General features: G+C 71.5%; 2 protein-coding genes across 2 annotated transcripts; one reads left to right on the forward strand and one right to left on the reverse strand.

Annotated features, from left to right (window-relative positions):
- The first annotated feature begins 282 nt into the window (after positions 1-282).
- Positions 283-5,694, forward strand: PPP1R1A (protein phosphatase 1 regulatory inhibitor subunit 1A). The gene is made up of 7 exons (XM_068997649.1): positions 283-425; positions 3,207-3,267; positions 3,576-3,613; positions 3,712-3,775; positions 4,037-4,195; positions 4,275-4,432; positions 4,815-5,694. Exons 1-6 carry the CDS (start codon positions 345-347, stop codon positions 4,430-4,432), a joined length of 561 nt encoding a protein of 186 aa, XP_068853750.1. The 5' UTR covers positions 283-344; the 3' UTR covers positions 4,815-5,694.
- A 1,376-nt stretch (positions 5,695-7,070) lies between these two features.
- Positions 7,071-15,034, reverse strand: PDE1B (phosphodiesterase 1B). Its single transcript, XM_068997638.1, has 15 exons — positions 14,904-15,034; positions 12,321-12,434; positions 11,985-12,170; positions 11,480-11,546; positions 10,909-11,025; positions 10,256-10,396; positions 9,306-9,406; positions 8,548-8,673; positions 8,340-8,441; positions 8,145-8,265; positions 7,989-8,070; positions 7,773-7,899; positions 7,551-7,687; positions 7,250-7,357; positions 7,071-7,157 (listed from the first exon to the last, which is right to left on the reverse strand). The coding sequence occupies exons 1-14, from the start codon at positions 15,032-15,034 to the stop codon at positions 7,266-7,268; spliced, it is 1,644 nt and encodes a 547-aa protein (XP_068853739.1). The 3' UTR covers positions 7,071-7,157; positions 7,250-7,265.
- Between the last annotated feature and the right edge of the window lie 2,749 nt (positions 15,035-17,783).

Raw genomic sequence — 17,783 nt, forward strand, 5'->3', positions numbered from 1 at the left:
AGGGTCCATCCGTGTGTGCGTCCCAGTGTCCCTGTGTCTGTCCCCGTGTCGCAGCTCAGTGCACCCATTCCTGTGTCCCTGTGTCTGTCCCTGTGCTGTCCCAGGCTCTGTCCGTGTGTCCATCCCCGTGTCCCTGTGTCCATCCTCGTGTCCCCGTGTCCGTCCCGGTGTCCCAAGCCCTGTCCCCGTGTCCCGTTGTCCATCCCCGTGTCCCGCCGTCCCTCGGCGCGCGGGGCCCGGGGTGGGGCGTGGCCGTGGGCGGGGCACCAGCGGGGCGTGGCCGGGGCGTGGCCGGGGCGTGGCCGCTCGGAGCCGCCGGAGCCGCCGGAGCCGCCGCGCCCGCGATGGAGCCCAACAGCCCCCGCAAGATCCAGTTCACGGTCCCGCTGCTGGAGCCGCACCTGGACCCGGAGGCGGCCGAGCAGGTGCGGGAGCACCGGGGGGACCCCGGGGGGGCCGCGGGGCCGCTCCGCGGGGCGAGCCGGGGGGGCTCCGGGGGGCTGCGGGCACGGCGGGGACACTGCCCGGGCGGGGGGCACCGAGCGCGGGCCGGGGCTGGCACCGCTGGGGCCGGGGGTGACGCGGGGACAGCGGGGCCGGGGGGTGCAGCCCCCCAGTCCCGGGGACACCCGCGCAGAGCGGCCCCCGCTGTCCCCAGAGCCCCGCGGGGCCGTGGGGCGGGGGGTGGCAGTGCCAGGGCCATGTGCCGGCTCTGCGCGACGCCACCGGGGCCACCCCGGGGTGGGGGCCGGGTCGAGGTCTCCCCGGGACCCCCTGGCCCCTCCAGCCCTTGCTCAGCTCCTGCTCCCGCCAGAGTCGGTCCCAGAACAGCCCCGGGCTCGGGATGGCCCCGCGCGGGGACACGGCCGGGGACCCCCGGGCACCCCGACCCCTCCCCACCACCTGCGCCCGCCCCAGGGTCTGCAGGGGACAAGGGGGGTCTGACAAGGGCGGTCTGGGGGGACCCCCGACCCCACCGCGGCCCCATCATCGCCCGCGGAGGCTTGAGGGGACGAGGAGGAGGAGGAGGGGTCCCAGCCATATCTCCCCTGATGGGGGTCCTGGGGGTGGCGGGCGAGGACCCCCCTCGGTGCCAGCAGAGCGGGGGCGAGTGTGGCGCTGTCACTGAATGTGCCCATCTGGGGCCACCACCCGGCTCGGTGGCAGCAGTGCGGGGTCCCCAGGAGGGAAGGAGAGAGTTGGGGGTCCCCAGGAGGCAGAGTGAGAACTGGGGGGCTGCTGGGGGGGGGGGTACGAGCCCCCCAGCACCCAGCAAGGAGCACCCACGGCCCAGTCCCCATCACAGCCGGCCTCGGCCCTGCCCCGGGGACCCCTTGCCCAGCCCTGCCTCAGTTTCCCCTCTCGGGGGGGTCTCACCCAGCGCCTCTCAGGGCCCTGAGCTGGGGGTGACACCGGCCCCGTGCGGTGACACTGCTGATGTCCCCTTTCCTGCTCTTCTTTCTGGGGTGTCCCTGCGTGGGCTCCCCTCGCAGTGATGGGGGTCTCGGCCGTGTCACCCCTGGCCGGGTGGCACCGCGGTGTCCCCGTGTCCTGCAGGGTTGTCCCCAAATCTGTCCTGCCCCACCCACCCGAAGGACCTTGTCCCCACGGCCCCCCGTGTCCCCACAGGTCCCGCAGCTCCCTGATCCCCATCTCTGCTGAGCCCCCCCTGTTTGCCCCCCTGGGTGCCCCCCGTGGGTGCCAGGCCTGGCCCAGGGCTTTGTCCTGCACCTCTGCCTGTGTCCCCAACTCCCCCCGCGCGTGTCCCCGAGGCCGCGGGGACCATCCCGGGGGGGTTTTGCTCCGTCGCGCTGAGCTGAGCCGGACCCCTCCCTCTGCCACCGCCGCTCCCGGCCCGGTCCCCGCTCCCGGTGACGGTCCCGGCCCCGTCCCGGCTGCCCCCGGATCGCGCCGCTCTCCTTAATCGATGGTGGAGATTGATCTAAAAATAGCGCCGGGAGCAGAGCGCGGCCGAGCCGGGAGGGAGGCAGGGATGGAGGGATGGAGGCAGGGATGGGGGATGGAGGAGGGAGGAGGGAGGGGAGGACGGAGGGAGGGAGGGAGAGAGGGAGGGGGGGACCAGCGCATCCCCTCCCCGGAGCACAGCCGGGATCCCCCCGCCCGCCCGGGACCCCCCGGTCCGGACCGGGAATGGGGGGTGGGGGGGGCTCAGCCGGGGGCGCTCCGCTCCACCTGGGTGACCTTGAGCAGGTGGCACCGGTGTCCCCTCCCCATCCCCGCGCCGGGGGGGAGCACGGCCTCGCCCCGCACCCGCGGGAGACTCCGGAGGGGCTGGAGCGTCCCGGGGGGGGCTGCGGAACCCGGGGTCCCTCCCGGGGCTGCGGGGCCGGGCCCGGCCCGGGTGGACCCCAAACCCTCCCAGCCCCATCGCGGGGGTGGCCGGGGGGGGCGGCTGGACCCCGACCCCGAAGTGGGGGGCCTCGGCCGTGGGTCCTCGGCGGGGCCGGGGCGATTCCCGGCGATTCCCGGCGATTCCCGGTTCCCTCTAATCTCCGTTTAATATCCAGATCGCGTTTCCATGGCAACGGGGCCGGCACGGGAGGATGCGCCGGGGGCCCGGGGGGGTGGGCAGGGGCCGGGGGAGGTGCGGAGGGGCGGGGGGGGCTGCTCCCGGCCGCTCGCCCGCCTCATTAGCATCTCATCAGCATCTCATTAGGCAACCCGCCTCATTAGGGAATCCTCGCTGGGAAATTCATTTTTCGGAGGCGCTCAGTTACTGGGTCAGCGGGGAAAGGGGGCGCGGGGTCACCGCTGGCCCCACCGCCACCGCTGGCCCCGCCGCCATCATTGTCCCCACTGCCACCACCGTCCCCACTGCGGCCACCCCGAGGCCGCCGGAACCTCCTCGGGGCCACCAACCCCCCTCAAAGGGCACCGGCGGGGGGGACGCGGGGCCGGAGCAGCTCCAGGTGACCTTGGGCAAGGACAGCGCCCGCAGAGGAAGGGCAGGGCCCCTCCGGTGTCCCCGCGCCGCTGTCCCCGCGCCGCTGTCCCCACGCGCTTCCCGCGGCCGGGTATAATTAGCTCCGGGATGGAAAAGCCACGTGTGTCCGGCCACCGCTGTCCCCGCGGGGCCACCACCGCCCCGGGCACGGGGACATCGCGGGCTCGGTGCCAGCGAGGGCCGGGGGAGGCCGGGGCCCGGCCGAGGGTCCCAATTCTCTCCTGTGTTCCCCCCACCCCAGATCCGGAGGCGTCGACCGACCCCGGCCAACCTGGTCCTGAGCAGCGACCAATCGTCCCCAGGTGGGTCCTCGCAGTGTCCCCGCGTCACCCCGGGCCACCCAGGGACACCCTGGTGTGCTCAGGGACCCCACACATGCACAGGACGCCCCCTAACACGGTTAGAGACCTCCCCCATTGTCCTGACCGTCCCCCCACGTGCTCACGGACCCCCTAAATGACACTGAGGGACCGCCACATGGTACCCAGGGACCCCCACACACATTCTCAGGACCCCTCCCCCTTGCCCAGGACCCTCCCCGATGCTCAGGACCCCCACGCAGACCCCCCCCACCCCCCTGCTGACCTTCTGTCCTCCCTCTGCCCCCCAGAGATCGACGAGGACCGGCTGCCCAACCCCCTGCTGAAGGTACGTGACACTGCCCAGGGGGCTGCGGGGATCCCCGGGGGACACTGGGGAGACCCCCCAGCCCGGGGAACCCCCCCTGACCGGCGTCCCCCCCACAGTCGGGCCTGGCCATGTCCCCCCGGCAGAGGAAGAAGGTTTCCCGCACCACCCCCACCATGAAAGGTACTTGGGGGCGACACGGGGGGGGACACGACGGGACACGGGGGGGCACGAGGGGGCACAGGGGGTGACAAACCCCCCCGGCACCTCGGGGGACGAGCGGCTGGAGGCCACCCGCCCTCGCTGGCCTCGCTTCGGGCGCGACAAACGCCACCACGAAGCCCCCCGGGCGGCTGGGGCGGCGCGGCCGCTGTGTCGCCGGGAGCGTGGGGACGGTCACCAGGGCCCCCCCGCGCCCCCCCAGCGCCGCTCCCTGCCCGGCAGAGCTGCAGATGATGGTGGAGCATCACCTGTGCAAGCAGGCGCAGGGCGGCGACGACGACGACGAGGTGGCGACCACCGCGCGCTGCCACCGCGGCGACCCCGAGCACCGCCACAGCCCCGGCGGCTCCTGCCCGCTGGCCACGCCCCAGGGCGGCCACCGTGAGTCGGGGGGGCCCGGGGGGGGGACAGGGGACAGTGCGGGGCCCTGAGGTCACCCCGTGTGCTGTGACACCCGCAGGGACCCCCGGGGACGGGACCCCCCAAGCCGGGACCCCCCAGGCCGGGACCCCCCAGGCCGGGACCCCCCGGGCCGGGACCCCCGGGGCCGCGCGGCGCGGCCGGGCCGAGGACGGGACCCATATAGAGCCTGGGGACAGCGCGGCCAGCGGCCAGTAGGTACGGCCTGGGGGCACTGGGGACACTGGGGGCACTGGGAACGCTGGGCTGGGGTGCTGCGGGCACTGGGACACCGGGCTGCGGCAGTGGGACGCTGGGCTGGGGCACTGGAGGGGCACTGGGACACCTGGGGGGCACTGGGACATGGTACTGGGGCACTCGGGTGGTACTGGGACGCTGGACTGGGACGTTGGAGGGCATTGGGACACTGGACAGAGGCACTGGGATGTCACTGGGACGGCACTGGGATGTCACTGGGACACCACTGGGACACTGCTCAGGGACGGGGACAGTGACAGGGGCAGGGTGGCCTTGCTGGGACGGGGCAGGGACAGGGGGTGTCCCCTCCCCGCGGGTCCCCAGCGCTGTCCCTTGTCCCCAGGTGTGGCCGCGGGAGCCGGACATCAGCGGAGATTTTTTTATTCCATTTTCTAAGATTTTGGGGCTGCCCAGAATTATTTTGATTTTTTTTTTTTCTTTTGTTTTTTACTGCCACGGGCAGGTCCCCGCCGGGGTGGGGGGCTGGGGACAACGCCGGGGCTGTCCCCTCCCGCTGGGGACCTCAGGGCAGGTGACACGTGCCCCACCCCCACCCTTGGGTGACACCGGGGACACCGAGCAACACCCTGCGTGCCCCCCACCCCCACTGCCACCCCGGGAGTCCCCAGGGCAGGTGACACTGGGGACACGGAGCAGACGACCCCCCCCCTCACTGCCACCCTCGGGGTGTCCCCTGGGCCCCCCCTCCAGGTGTCACCCCCCCCACCTGTGCGCACCTGGAGGGGACACCTGGACACACGGACACGGAAAGGGGACACGGGGAGGGGACACGGGGAGGGGACAGGGACGCGCGGGTGCACACGGACACGGGGGGTGACACTGACACGGGGGGGGCGCGGGGACCCCCCCTCAGCCGGAATTAAAGGGATCCTTTCCCCCCCCGCCTCCTCCTTGGGCCGCGCCGGGGGGGGTGGGGGGCAGGACCCCCTCTTTGGGTGCTGGGGGGTCCAAAACCCCTTTTGGATGCTGGGGTGGGGGTCAGAACCCCACTTTGGGTGCGGGGGGGAATTCAGGACCCCCTTTGGGCGCTGAGGGGCCGCCTCCCACCCGGGTCCAGCCCCCCCCGGGGTTCAGCCCCCCAGGGTCCCCCCCCAGCTGTCCCCAGGCCATGGCGGTGTCCCCCCAGCCTCGGGGGTGACCCCGGGGGTCGCACCCCCCCCTCAGTGCCCGGAGCGTGGCCGTGGTGGCGGCGGCGTTTATTAATTAACTCATTAATTAAATAATTGCTCGTTAGCGGCGGCGCAGGGGGGACACATGCGGTGAGGGGGAGGGGCGAGGTGGAGCTCTGCCAGCGGTGACCGAGGGGGGGGACACGGAGGGGACACGGGGGGGACACGGGAGGGACACGGGGTAGAAAAATACAAACACGGGGGGCGGGGGGGGGGCACGGAGCCGGGCTGGAGCCGGAGGGGCCGGAGCGGGAGGGGGGTCCGGGCATTCCCGGGGCATTCTCGAACATTCCCGATCATTCCCGGGGTTCGGGGCATTCCCGGGGTGCCGGAGGATGCTCGAGGAACACCTGGATCCGGGATCTTGGAGGATTCCCAGGGCTGGATCCGGGATGCTGGAGGATGTCCAAGACACGCCGGCTCCAGGATCCAGGAGAATTCCCGAGGCGTGATGGATCCAGGATGCCGTGGGAAGCTCCAGGCCCACCAGGAGGATGCCGGAGGATTCCCGGAACACCCCCAGAGACGGGATCCTGGCGGATTCCCGAGGGATGCGGGATGCTGCCGGAGGATGCTCCGGGCACGCCGGCGGGATGCTCGGGGGTTCCCAAGGCACGCTGGGGCCGGGATGCCGGAGCATGCCCCAAACATTCCGGGATGCCCCGAACATTCCAGGATTCCCGAGGCTCGCTGGAGCCGGGATGCTGGAGGACACCCAAGGCAAGCTGGGGCCGGGATGCCCGAGCATTCCCGAGCATTCCCGGGATGTCGCAGTAGTTCTGGGGAGCGGGGACATTCCAAGGACGCGCTGGAGCCGGCGGGGGCTGGAGGCAGCGACGCTGGGAGAGCCCCGGAGCCGGGGGACACCGGAGCGGGACCCGTCCCTGTCCCCGCCGCTCCCTGTCCCTGTCCCCGTCCCCGTCCCCGTCCCCGTCCCCGCTCCCTGTCCCTGTCCCCGTCCCCGTCCCCGTCCCCGTCCCCGTCCCCGTCCCTGTCCCTCTCCCCATCTCCATCCCCATCCCCGTCCCTGTCCCTGTCTCCATCCCCGTCCCTGTCGCTGTCCCCGGGCGGGATGGGGACGGGGCACAGGGACACCCTCGCGGTGTCACCAGCCCGACCCCGAGGGCACAGAGGGGAGCGCGGTGGCCGTCGCGGTGACAGCGTGTCCCACCTGGCTCTCCCCAGCGCCGCCGTCCCCGTCCCAGCCCCTCCCGAGCGCCCGGCGGGGCGGGAGAAGCGTTTGTAAAAATCCGTAAGGACCGAGCCCGGCGGGGGGGCCGGGGGTGGCAGTGAGGGACCGGTGGCACCGGAGACCGGGCTGGGGGGACCAGGGGGGACAGCCCGGGAGGCTCCTGGCGCAGAGGTGACACCGATCCTGGCACGGGGGTGACACCGATCCGAGCCCGGCCCCGGGGGGCTCCTGCCCTGCAGATGGTGCTGAACTCGATGGCATCGAAGACTTTGGACGAGACGCTGTCACTCGGCCGGACAAGGACCTGTTAGGAGAGCACGGTCACCACGATGTCCCCACCCCCGCTGCCGGTGTCCCCGCCCCCGCTGCCGGTGTCCCCGCCCCGCCCGCGCCCACCTCTCTCCTCCCGCTGTTATTCCACGTCCCCGTTCTCCCTGTGGGGGACGGGGGCCGCGGGCTCCTCGCACGGTGACAGCTCATCGATGGACGCCTGGTTGGTGATGCCTGGGGGGGACACGGGGCCGGGGGTCACCAGGGACACCTTAGGACCCGTGTCCCCCCCCCGCGGCCACCCGCCCGCACAGTCCGGGGCCACCTCCCCGTCTTGGGACGCTCGGACAGAGCTGGCCCTGCGCTGTTCGCGGTGGTCCCCAGACCCTCCCCGGCGGCCGCGGTGGCCGCGGTGGCCGTCCCTTACCGCTGGCCGCCCTCTCCTTCCACTTCTGCTTGTTCTCCTGGATGTGCTTGGTCCAGGTGGAGCGGAACCCGGCCAGGTCGGCTTTGATGTCCCCCAGCTCCAGGTGCTCATCCAGGGACGGCTGCCGCCACTGCGAGCTGGGGGACAACGGGGACAGCTGGCAGCGGGGCAGGGCCACCACTGCCACCACAGGGCCCAAAACACGGGGACAGGGACGCCCACCTGGGCTGCTGGGTGGCCGCGGGGTTGCCCTTGGCTTTGGAGCCGTCCTCGGCCAGGGGCGTCACCAACTTCTCGGCCACGTCAGTGAGCACCGAGAACGTCGGCTCCACGATGAAGTCGATGAACCCTGGGGACAGGAGGGGACACGGCGTGGCTGGGGACACACTGGGGACAGCGTGGGGACAGGACAGGGACGGGAACCTCCCCCGCACTCACCGATCTGCGACTGGGCCACCAGCGTGGAGGTGCGGTCGCAGAGGGGCGAGAAGGGCAGCCCCAGCTCGGCCTCCTTGTCCCCCTGGCAAGGCAAGGGACAGGCGTGGCGTCCCCACGGGGTGTCCCCCGCGCCCCCCCGCCCGGCCCCGGCCCTACCTGCCGGAAGAACTCCTCCATGAGGGCCTTGGTCCAGCGGCTGTGCACTGCCCACTGCTTGGTGGGGTGGCTGATGTCGGCCGCGTGCAGCAGCAGCGACAGCACCTTGGACTTGTCCAGCCTGGGGACAGCACCCCGGCACTCAGATTGTCCCCAGAGCCACCGCGTCACCCCCCCCCCGCGGCCCCCACCCACCTCTCCAGCTGCTGCAGCGCCGTTTTCATGGACTTGACCTGCTGGAAGTGGCAGGACATGTCGGTGGCCAGGACCATCTCGATGACCAGCGCCCGCAGCTCCCTGCCGGGGGGGGAGGAGGGGGGCACACGGCGTCAGGGCCGGCCGGGGACAGCGCGGGGACAACGCGGGGACAGCGCGGGGACGGCGGTGGGGGCGGGGACCTTACGCGAACTCGTCCTTGGTGAGGTTGACGAAGATGTTGAGCTCCTCGTCCTGCATCAGGCGGAACACGGCGCTGATGTGGTGGTTCTCCAGCACCGAGCGGTCGTTGTACAGGATGGCGGTGTCCGACCTGGGGACACGGGGACAGTGGGCACGGGCACGGCTGGCCGAGCCACCCTCAGGGCGACGGACGGCCCCAGGGTGGCAGCGCGGCTGTGTCCCGGCTGCGTTGGTGGCGCTGGGTGTCCCCAGGGTGCCACCAGCCTCTTGCCAGCTGTACAGGTGACCTCAGGTGTCCCCAGGGTGCCCCGCAGTGTCCCCAGGGCAGGTCCGCAGCCCTGCCTGGGACCTGCCATGCCACCCGCACCATGCCGTGCCAGCCGTGCTGTGCCGTGTCACCCGCGCCACGCCATGCTGTGTCACCCGTGCTGTGCCGTGTCACCCATGCTGTGACACCCGTGCCGTGCCGTGCTGTGCCACATCTGTTGTGCCACCCGCGCCATGCTGTGCCACCTGTGCCACCCGTGCTGTGCCACCTGTGCCACGCCACGCTGTGCCACCCATGCCGTGCTGTGCTGTGTCACCCACGCTGTGCCATCTGCGCCACGCCACGCTGTGCCACCCATGCTGTGCTGTGTCACCCATGCTGTGCCATCTGCGCCATGCCACGCTGTGCCATCTGTGCCGTGCTGCGCCACCCATGCCACGCTGTGCCACCTTCACCGTGCCGTGCTGCGTCCCCCGTGTCCCCCGTGCCCTCACTTGGTCTGGATGTGGAAGCTGTTGGTTGTCCCCGTGTGCTCGAAGTCGTGGATGGCGGCGGCAAAGACGATGGCCAGGACCTCGATCTCGGACAGGCAGTGCTGGGGACAGCGCGTCAGGGACGGGGACGGGGACAGGGACAGGGATGGGGACAGGGACAGGGACAGGGATGGGGACGGGGACAGGGAGAGGGACAGGGACAGGGACAGGGACAGGGACAGGGACCGGGACAGGGACAGGGACAGGGACAGGGACAGGGACAGGGAAGGGACAGGGAAGGGACAGGGACAGGGATGGGGACAGGGACAGGGACAGGGACAGGGACAGGGATGGGGACGGGGACAGGGACAGGGATGGGGACGGGGACAGGGACAGGGACAGGGATGGGGACGGGGACAGGGACAGGGACAGGGACAGGGATGGGGACAGGGACAGGGATAGGGACAGGGACAGGGATGGGGACGGGGACAGGGACAAGGACAGGGACAGGGACAAGGACAGGGACAGGGACAGAGACGGGGCCAGGGCCACCCCCCGGGGGGGTATCACAGCCACAGCTGTGACACACCAGGAGTGTGACACGCCCCGGGCGTGCGCGCGCTGTGACAGCCACGTGGGGACAACGGGGACCACATGTGCCAGGTGCCACCCCACGTGTGACAGCCAGGAGGGGACAACGGGGCACAAGCGTGTGACAACCGTGCAGGGAGAGCGCGGCACATGCGTGTGCCAGGTGCCACCTCGCGCGTAACAGCCAGGAGGGGACGATTGGGCACAGACATGTGCCAGGAGCCACCCCATGTGCAGCCACCTGTCCCCCCGTGCCAGATGTCACCTTGTCCCCCATCACCCTGGGGGTGTTCCCATGGCAACGAGCGTCCCCTGGGCCAGCAGGGACCGCGCCGGTGAGCCGGTGCCAGCCTCGGGGACTGTCCCCGGTGTCCCCGTACCAGCATGCCGGTGCGCAGCAGGAAGCAGTGCACGGTCTGGGTGACATCGGCCGCGTGCACCTGGTTGTGGTACGGATTCCGGAACTTTCCGTAGCCGGATTCCAGCGCCTCCAGCAGCGACGTCAGGAACGCGCCGGGGATCTGGGAATGGGACAGGGGGGTCACGGGGGGGGGGGGGTCCGGGAGGTCCTGGGGGGGCAGCTCGGCTGTCCTGGGAAGGGACTTTATGGTCCTGAAAGGCAGTTTGGGGGTCCTGGGGGGAAACTTGGGGGTCCAGGAGTTTCTGGGGAGGGTTCCAAGGGTGTTTTGGGGCTGTTTGGGGGTGTTTTGGGGTCTCGGCACACCTTGAAGTGGCTGTTGAGGTTGTGGGGGTGTTTTGGGGCTGTTTTGAGGGGTTTGGGGGGATTTTGGGGTCCCAGGCACACCTTGAAGCAGCTGTTGAGGTTGTGGGGGTGTTTTGGGGCTGTTTGGGGGTGTTTTGGGGTCTCAGCACACCTTGAAGCGGTTGTTGAAGTTGTGGGGGTGTTTTGAGGCTGTTTTGGGGGTTTGGGGGGGGATTTTGGGGTCCCGGGCACACCTTGAAGCAGCTGTTGAGGTTGTGGGGGTGTTTTGAGGCTGTTTTGGGGGGGATTTTGGGGGGGTCCCGGGCACACCTTGAAGCGGCTGTTGAGGTTGTGGCGGGTGAAGAGCTCGAACACCACCGTGCGCAGCGAGTGCTCCTCGGCCGCGCGGTGCAGCGAGAACACATCAAAGCACCACTGGTCCAGCCCCTGTGGGACACGGGGACACGGGGGGGGAGGCCGGGAATTCCGGGGATGATGCCCAGGGACTCCCAGGGAAGTCCAGTAAAACCCCAGGGAAATCCAGTAAAACCCCAGTGAAGCCAAGGATGCCCAGAGATGTCCGGTGACTCCCCAGCAAGGCCCGGGATGTCCAGGGATATCCAGGGATGCCCAAAGATGCCCAGTGATTCCCAGATGTGCCCAGCAAAGTCCACAATTCCCAGTGCTCCCCAGTGACTCCCAGGAATGCCCAGCCATGCCCAGCGATGTCCAGTGAAGCCCAGGGGTGTCCATGAGTATCCAGAGATGCCCAGGGGTGCCCAGGGACACCCCACAATTCCAGGCAAAGCCCAGCCATGCAATTCCCAGCCAGTCCCAGTGACTCCCAGTGACTCCCAGCGACTCCCAGCAGCCCCCCGGGGTTATTGCGGTGCCCTGGTACCTTCAGGCAGTTGAGGACGGAGGAGGAGTAGCTCGGCCCCACGGCCGTGTACGTCCGGCGGAACATCCTGGGGGGGAGGCAGGGCTGGGGGGGCTGGGGGGCACCGCAGGGACCCCCCTGGGGCTGGGGACAGTCCCTGGGTTTTGGGGGACCCCTCGGGTGCTGGGGACATCCCAGGGGCTTGGGGACACCCCTGAGTTCTGGGGACCCTCTTGAGTGCTGGGGACAGCCCCTGGGTGTTGGGGGACCCACCTCCGTTCAAGGGACCCACCTGGGTTTTGGGGACAATCCCCGGGTGTTGGGGACCCTCCTGAGTGCTGGGGACAGTCCCCAGATATTGGGAACCCACCCGTGCTCCGGTCACCCCTCACACTCTCGGGTCCCCCCCCCCGAGCTCTGTCCCGGCCGTGTCTCCCCTGTGCCCTCCTCGGGGGGGACCCTGTCCCTGTTTCCGGCCCCTCTGTCCCCTGTCCCCGCTCCCCCCCTGCTCTGTCCCCTGTCGCACCTCTCCACGAAGATCCCGGCCTGCACGGCGTGCACGATGCTGCGGAATTTGGGCTTCTCCTCGGCCCGGCGCCCCTTGGCCCGCGCCTGCTGCGTGAAGGTGGCCGCGAGCCAGTCCCGCACCTCCGAGGGCACGGCCGCGTCCGAGCCCATCTCTCGCAGCTCGTCCTCCGTGTCCAGCACCTGCCTGAGGGACGCGGCGACACTCAGGGAGCGGCTCGCCCCGCGGGGACGCTGCTGCTGTCCCCTCCCATGTCCCCCCGCTGTCCCCCCCGCTGTCCCTTCCTCTGTCCCTTCCTCTGTCCCCTCCGCTGTCCCCCCGCTGTCCCCTCCCCACCTGGTCTCGTCGATGTAAACGGCCTCGAGCAGCGAGGCCGCGTATTCCAAATTGCGCTTCAGCTCCTCCACGTTCACCTCGCCCGTCTCCAGCTGCTTCACCAGGTACCGCAGCCTGCGGCGGGGGGACGCGGGGGGACCCCCCGAGAGCGGGGACAGCCCCCCGGGGGGGGGGGACAAAGTGTTAGAGACCCCCCGAGAGCGGGGACAGCCCCTGGGGATAGGGACAGGGTGGCACTGACCCCCCTGGATAGAGGGGACAGCCCCTGGGGATGGGGACAGGGTGGCACTGAGCCCCCCGGATAGAGGGGACAGCCCCTGGGGATGGGGACAGGGTGGCACTGACCCCCCTGGATAGAGGGGACAGCCCCTGGGGATGGGGACAGGGTGGCACTGACCCCCCCGGATAGAGGGGACAGCCCCTGGGGATGGGGACAGGGTGGCACTGAGCCCCCCGGATAGAGGGGACAGGCCCGGGTGGGGACAGGGTGGCACTGAGCCCCCCGGATAGAGGGGACAGCCCCTGGGGATGGGGACAGGGTGGCACTGAGCCCCCCGGATAGAGGGGACAGCCCCTGGGGATGGGGACAGGGTGGCACTGACCCCCCCCCGGACAGCACAACCCTCACGGGATGGGTACAGGGTGGCACTGACCCCCCCGGATAGCGGGGACAGCCCCCGGGTGGGGACAGGGGGTCACAGTCCGCCCAAGACGAGGACAGAGGGTCACAGCCCCACCCCAGGACGGGGACAGGGGGTCGCAGGGAGGGGACAGGGAATGTGGGGGTTCCCATCTGGGAAGCGTGGCTGGCACGAGTGGCACAGGTGGCACCATGGCATGGGGTGGCACGGGTGGCACGGGTGGCACAGGGACATGGGGTGGCACGGGATGGCACGGGGGGGACTCAGGGTGGGGACAGTGTGGGGACACGGGGCGCTGCCATCCGGCCCACGCGTGTGCCAGTGCAAGGACGCTCGTGTGGCCACCGCGGTGACCGGAGCCACTTGGTGGGGAGGGGCCACCACGTCCCCCGGTCACGGCGACAGTGACGGTGACAGCGAGGGGGGCCGGGGGGAGCGGAGGGGGGGCCACAGACGTCACCAGCGCTGCTGTGACCTTGGGGAAGGCGATTGTCACCTTCCCGCGCCCGGCCACCCCCCGTGGGGACCCTCAGGGACCCCCATCCTTGGTGGCGGGGCCGCGGAGGACCCCTGTGTCACTCGTGGGGACAAGGGACGGGGGTCGGGCTGTGCCACGCTGCCGGGTGCCACCCCCCTGGCCACCTGTCGCCACCACGCCCCCCGTGCCCCCTGCCATGGGCAGGACGCAGCCTCGGGAGTGACCCCAGTGTCCCCAGTGCCACCCCATGGGTGACAGGGTGGTCGCAGGGACCCCCTGTCACCCACAGGTGCTGCCGCCCCTCGGACCCCCCCCGTGGGGACCTGCCACCAACCCCCCGGAATGTGGGGGGACACCGGGGGGGCCTCAGGCGGGGACCGCCCCCACTTTGGGGACACACGTTCACCCACCTGTGGGAGGGACACGTGCGCTCACGTGGGGACACGCGTGTGACACCCCCGCGCCCACCCAGGGGTGCTCCCACCCCCCCCTTGCACACGCGTGTGACACCCCCCCGTGCGTCCCCTCGCGCTCTCAGGTGTGTCACACGCGGCCCAGGTGTGTCACACGCGTGTGCGACACGGGCACCCAGCCCCGCGTGTCCCCCCCGCACCCCCCCGGTGTCCCACACGTGTCCCCACGCGTGTCCCCACCCACGTGGTGCCCCCTCGGCCGCCCCCGCCCCGCCGGGACCCCCCCCCCACGCGCCGCACGTGCCGCAGGTGGGCGCGGGGACACGTGAGCTCCCAGCGACACAGGTGAGGGGGTGGCACCCCCCGGCAGCCCCCCCGGAGGGGACCGGGGACAAGGGGGTGGCACCTGCGGCACCTGCGCTGCTCCCGCGGAATTGGGGACAGCCCGGGCCCTCTGTCACCCCACGGTGACACCCAGGGTGAGGGTGACATCCCCCGGCACCCCCAGAGCTGCCCCGTCGGTGCCACGGCGGGGGCGGGGGGACCCCCAAGTCCGGGGGGTCCCGGTGTCCCCACATCAAGGGGTGCAATGGGCGTAGGGGGGGGCCCAAAGGGACAAGGGGGTCTCGCATGCGGCGTTGGGGACACCTGGAGGGTCCCTAGGGGCAGCCGAAGGTCCCAAGGGTCCTTCTTGGGGTGGGGGTCCTGGGGGTACTCTAAGAGGAGAGTGGGGGGTCCCCAAAGTGGGGGGTCAGGGGTTTGTTGGGGTGGGATCCTCAGGTGGCCTGGCTTGGGGGGTCCCAGTGTGGGGTTTAGGGGTCCTGGTTTGGGGTTTGAGGGGTCCCAGTTTGGGGTTTGGGGGGGTCACAGTTTGGGGTTCGGGGTCTCAGTTTGGGGTTTGAGGAGTTCTGGTTTGGGGGTCCCAGTTTGGGACTGAGGGATCTCGGTTTGGGGGCCCAGCTTTGGGGTTTGGGTGTCTCTCTTTGGGGCTCCCGCTTTGGGGGGTCTCGGTTGGGGGTTCGGGGGGTCCCGCGGCCGGGGGGTCACTCACAGCGCCCGCAGCTTGACCCAGACCTTCCTGCCGGGCACGGCCTTGGTGTCCAGCGGGGACGGGCACCCTCCGGCCGCGTCCAGCGCGCCGCGCTCCCGCTCCAGCCCCGGGAGGCTCCGCGGCGGCTCCATCGCCCCTGGGCACCGGGAACGCGGCTCAGCCCCGGCCGGGCCCGGCACCGCGGCCGCTGCCTCCCGTAGCCCCCGGCCCCTCCCGAAGCCCCCCGTGCCTCCCGCAGCCGCCGCCGGTTCCTCCCGCGGCCCCGGTTCCCGGCGCCTCCCGGAACCCCGCAGCCCCCGCGGCCCCGGCGGCTCCCCCGGCCCCGGTACCCGGCGGCGCCGGTGCCTCCTGCGGCCCCCGGTAGCGCCCGCAGCCCCGGCGGCCGCCCCCCCGCCCCGGCCTCCCCCCGCCTCCCGGTACCCGGCGGCTGCGCAGGCAACACCGGAGCCAAGATGGATCCGGGCACCGGGGGTGGGAGCACCGGCAGGGGAGAACCGGGGAGAGCCGGGAAGGGAGGGCCGGGAGCGGAGAGCCGGGATGGAGAACCGGGATGGGAGAGCCGGAGATGGGAGAACCGGGAGAGGGAGAACCGGAGATGGGAGAACCGGAGATGAGAGAACCGGGAGAGGGAGAACCGGAGATGGGGAAAGCGGGAGCGCCGGGGCTGGGAGGAAACGGGGAAGAAGAACCGGGATGGGGAGAGGAGGGAGCGGAGGAGCGGGGATGGGCAGCGCCGGGATGGGGAGCGCCGGCGGGCGGCGGGGGGGACCGGGGATGCTGCGCGCTCCTACCGGGGGATGCTCGGCCGGTGCCGCCGGTGCCGCCGGTGTCGCCGAGCCCCGGTGTCGCCGTGTCCCGGTGCCCCGCCGCCACCGGCTCTGCCTCCGCCGACCGGGGCTCGCCGCAACTTTCCCCGAGCCGGCACCGGCACCGGCGGGCGGGGCGGGGCGGGGGGAGCCGGGGGCGGGGGCCGGCAACGGGGGGTCCGCCCAGCCCCGCGCGGCGCCGGGACCCCCAGGGGAACGTGGGGCGGGGAGGGGGGGGGGGGTGCCCCGGGACCCCCCGAGGGGAGGGAGGGGTCCGGGACCACCAGGAGCCCCGGGGGGCACCCGAGACCCCTCTGGGGCTATGGGGGCCGTGCCCCAGGACCCCAATCGGGCGGACCCCAGGACTCCAACTGGGGGGCCCCAGGACCTCCTGGAGCTCCGGGGGGGGTCAGGACCCCCAGGATCCCTGGGGAAAAAGGGGGGGGGGGGCGAGGTGTCCCGGGACCCCCGAGGAGTTGTGGGGGTGCCCCTGGGTTTGGCTGCTGGGGAAGGGGTCAGAGCCCCCCGGTGACCCCCAGAGAGGGGCCGTGACCCCCCCGTGCCCCCACACCGGGGCTCTGCCCTGCCTGGGGTGGGGGCACCGCCACCCCCAGACCCCCCTGGCCCCCCCAGCCCCCTCCCTGCCCAGCCCTGCCCCGTCCATCCCACGACCCCGGGGACGCGACCCCTTTGTCCCTTTGTCCCCTCCCGCTCGGGGGGTCAGCACCCACCCCCCTCCCCCCCCTTTTTGTAGGACCTACCCAAACCCGGGGTCTCTCACCTGGGCTGGGGGGGCGCGGGGGGGGGGCGCGGGGGGGCGTGGGAGCAGCTGGAGCTTGAGGGGACCCCCCCACGCCCCCCGCACCCCTCACCCCAGGGACCCCCCTCACCCTGTGACCCCCAGCCCCACCGTGTCCCCCTGGGTGCTGGGGGCCCGGAGGGGCTCGGGGGGTGCCCGGAGGGGGGGTTTGGGATGCGGGAGCCCCCGGGGGGGGGGAGGCCCCCCCTCACCTGCCCGGCACGCGCCGAGCGCGCCCCCGAGGAATATTAATGAGGCTTTTATGTAACGGCGGGGGTGGGAGCAGCGCCCACCCCGGCACCGCGGGGGGGGCCAGGTGAGACCCCCCCCACCCTGGGGCACCCCCCCGAGCCCCCCAGCCCCGTCCCACCACCCCGGCCCGGCCCCCTCTGCCACCTCCGGCTGCTCCCCGGGGCACCCACGGGTGATGCTGGGGGGGGGTCCCTCTGTTTAGCCCCCCAATTTGGGGGCTGGGCCCCCTCCCACGGGGGTCCCCGGCTTTGCTGAGGGGGGTGAGGGGCACCCACGGGACTCCCCTGCTTGGCTGCGACCCCCGGACACGGCGTGGAAGTCCCACTGGGGACACTTCGGGAGTGTAAAACCCTTAATTTGGGGTCCCCCAGCTCTTCATTTGGGGTCTAGTGACTCATCTTGGGGTCTTCAGACAAACTTGGGGGTCCTCAAGCTGATTTGGGGGTTGTCAATCTCATTTTGGGTTTCTCGAACGGATTTGGGGATCCTCGGACTGATTTTAGGGGTCTCAAACTCATTTTGAGGTTACTCAAACTCATTTCGGGGTTACTCAAACTCATTTCGGGGGTGCTCAAACCAATTTTAGGGCCCCAAAACTGCGTTCGGGATCCTCGAACAGCTCATTTCGGATTTCTCCACCTCGTTTTGGGCTCCTCAAACGGGGCCGGGGCTCCTCAAACCGACGTCGGGCTTCAAACAAAAAAATCCCCCTCACTTTTGGGGTGCTGAAAGTTTCGGGGGGCGCGGAGCCGGGTGTGGGGGGCGGGGAGGGGGCAGAGCTTTGTGCGGTGGGGGTGGGACACGGGGGGGGGGGGGGGTCCGTGGGCAGGGCCGGGTGGGCGCGCGCGAGACAAAAGCGCTGCGGGGGGGGGGGGGAAGGGGGGGGGGTGGCGAGCTCGGGAACGTTTCGGGCTCGTGATTGACGAGCGCCGAAATAGAACCGAGCCGCGAGCGGGGAGGGGGCGGCGGAGCCCCCCGGGAGCGCGGCCGGGGGCGGGGGAGTGGGGGGTGGGGGGGGGGGGG

The sequence above is a fragment of the Aphelocoma coerulescens genome, chromosome 29 (assembly GCF_041296385.1).
Source record: "Aphelocoma coerulescens isolate FSJ_1873_10779 chromosome 29, UR_Acoe_1.0, whole genome shotgun sequence".
NCBI classification, from domain to species: Eukaryota; Metazoa; Chordata; class Aves; order Passeriformes; family Corvidae; genus Aphelocoma; species Aphelocoma coerulescens.

Bases quoted from the DNA above. Each gene is read 5' to 3' on its own strand.
- PPP1R1A (XM_068997649.1), top strand. From the start codon at position 345: ATGGAGCCCAACAGCCCCCGCAAGATCCAGTTCACGGTCCCGCTGCTG. The intron at 3,268-3,575 runs GTGGGTCCTCGC...TCTGCCCCCCAG, and splicing joins CAGCGACCAATCGTCCCCAG to AGATCGACGAGGACCGGCTG. The intron at 4,196-4,274 runs GTGAGTCGGGGG...TGACACCCGCAG, and splicing joins CACGCCCCAGGGCGGCCACC to GGACCCCCGGGGACGGGACC.
- PDE1B (XM_068997638.1), bottom strand. From the start codon at position 15,034: ATGGAGCCGCCGCGGAGCCTCCCGGGGCTGGAGCGGGAGCGCGGCGCG. The intron at 12,435-14,903 runs GTGAGTGACCCC...CCCCCGCCGCAG, and splicing joins TGGGTCAAGCTGCGGGCGCT to GCTGCGGTACCTGGTGAAGC. The intron at 11,547-11,984 runs GTGCGACAGGGG...CCTCCCCCCCAG, and splicing joins GCCGGGATCTTCGTGGAGAG to GATGTTCCGCCGGACGTACA.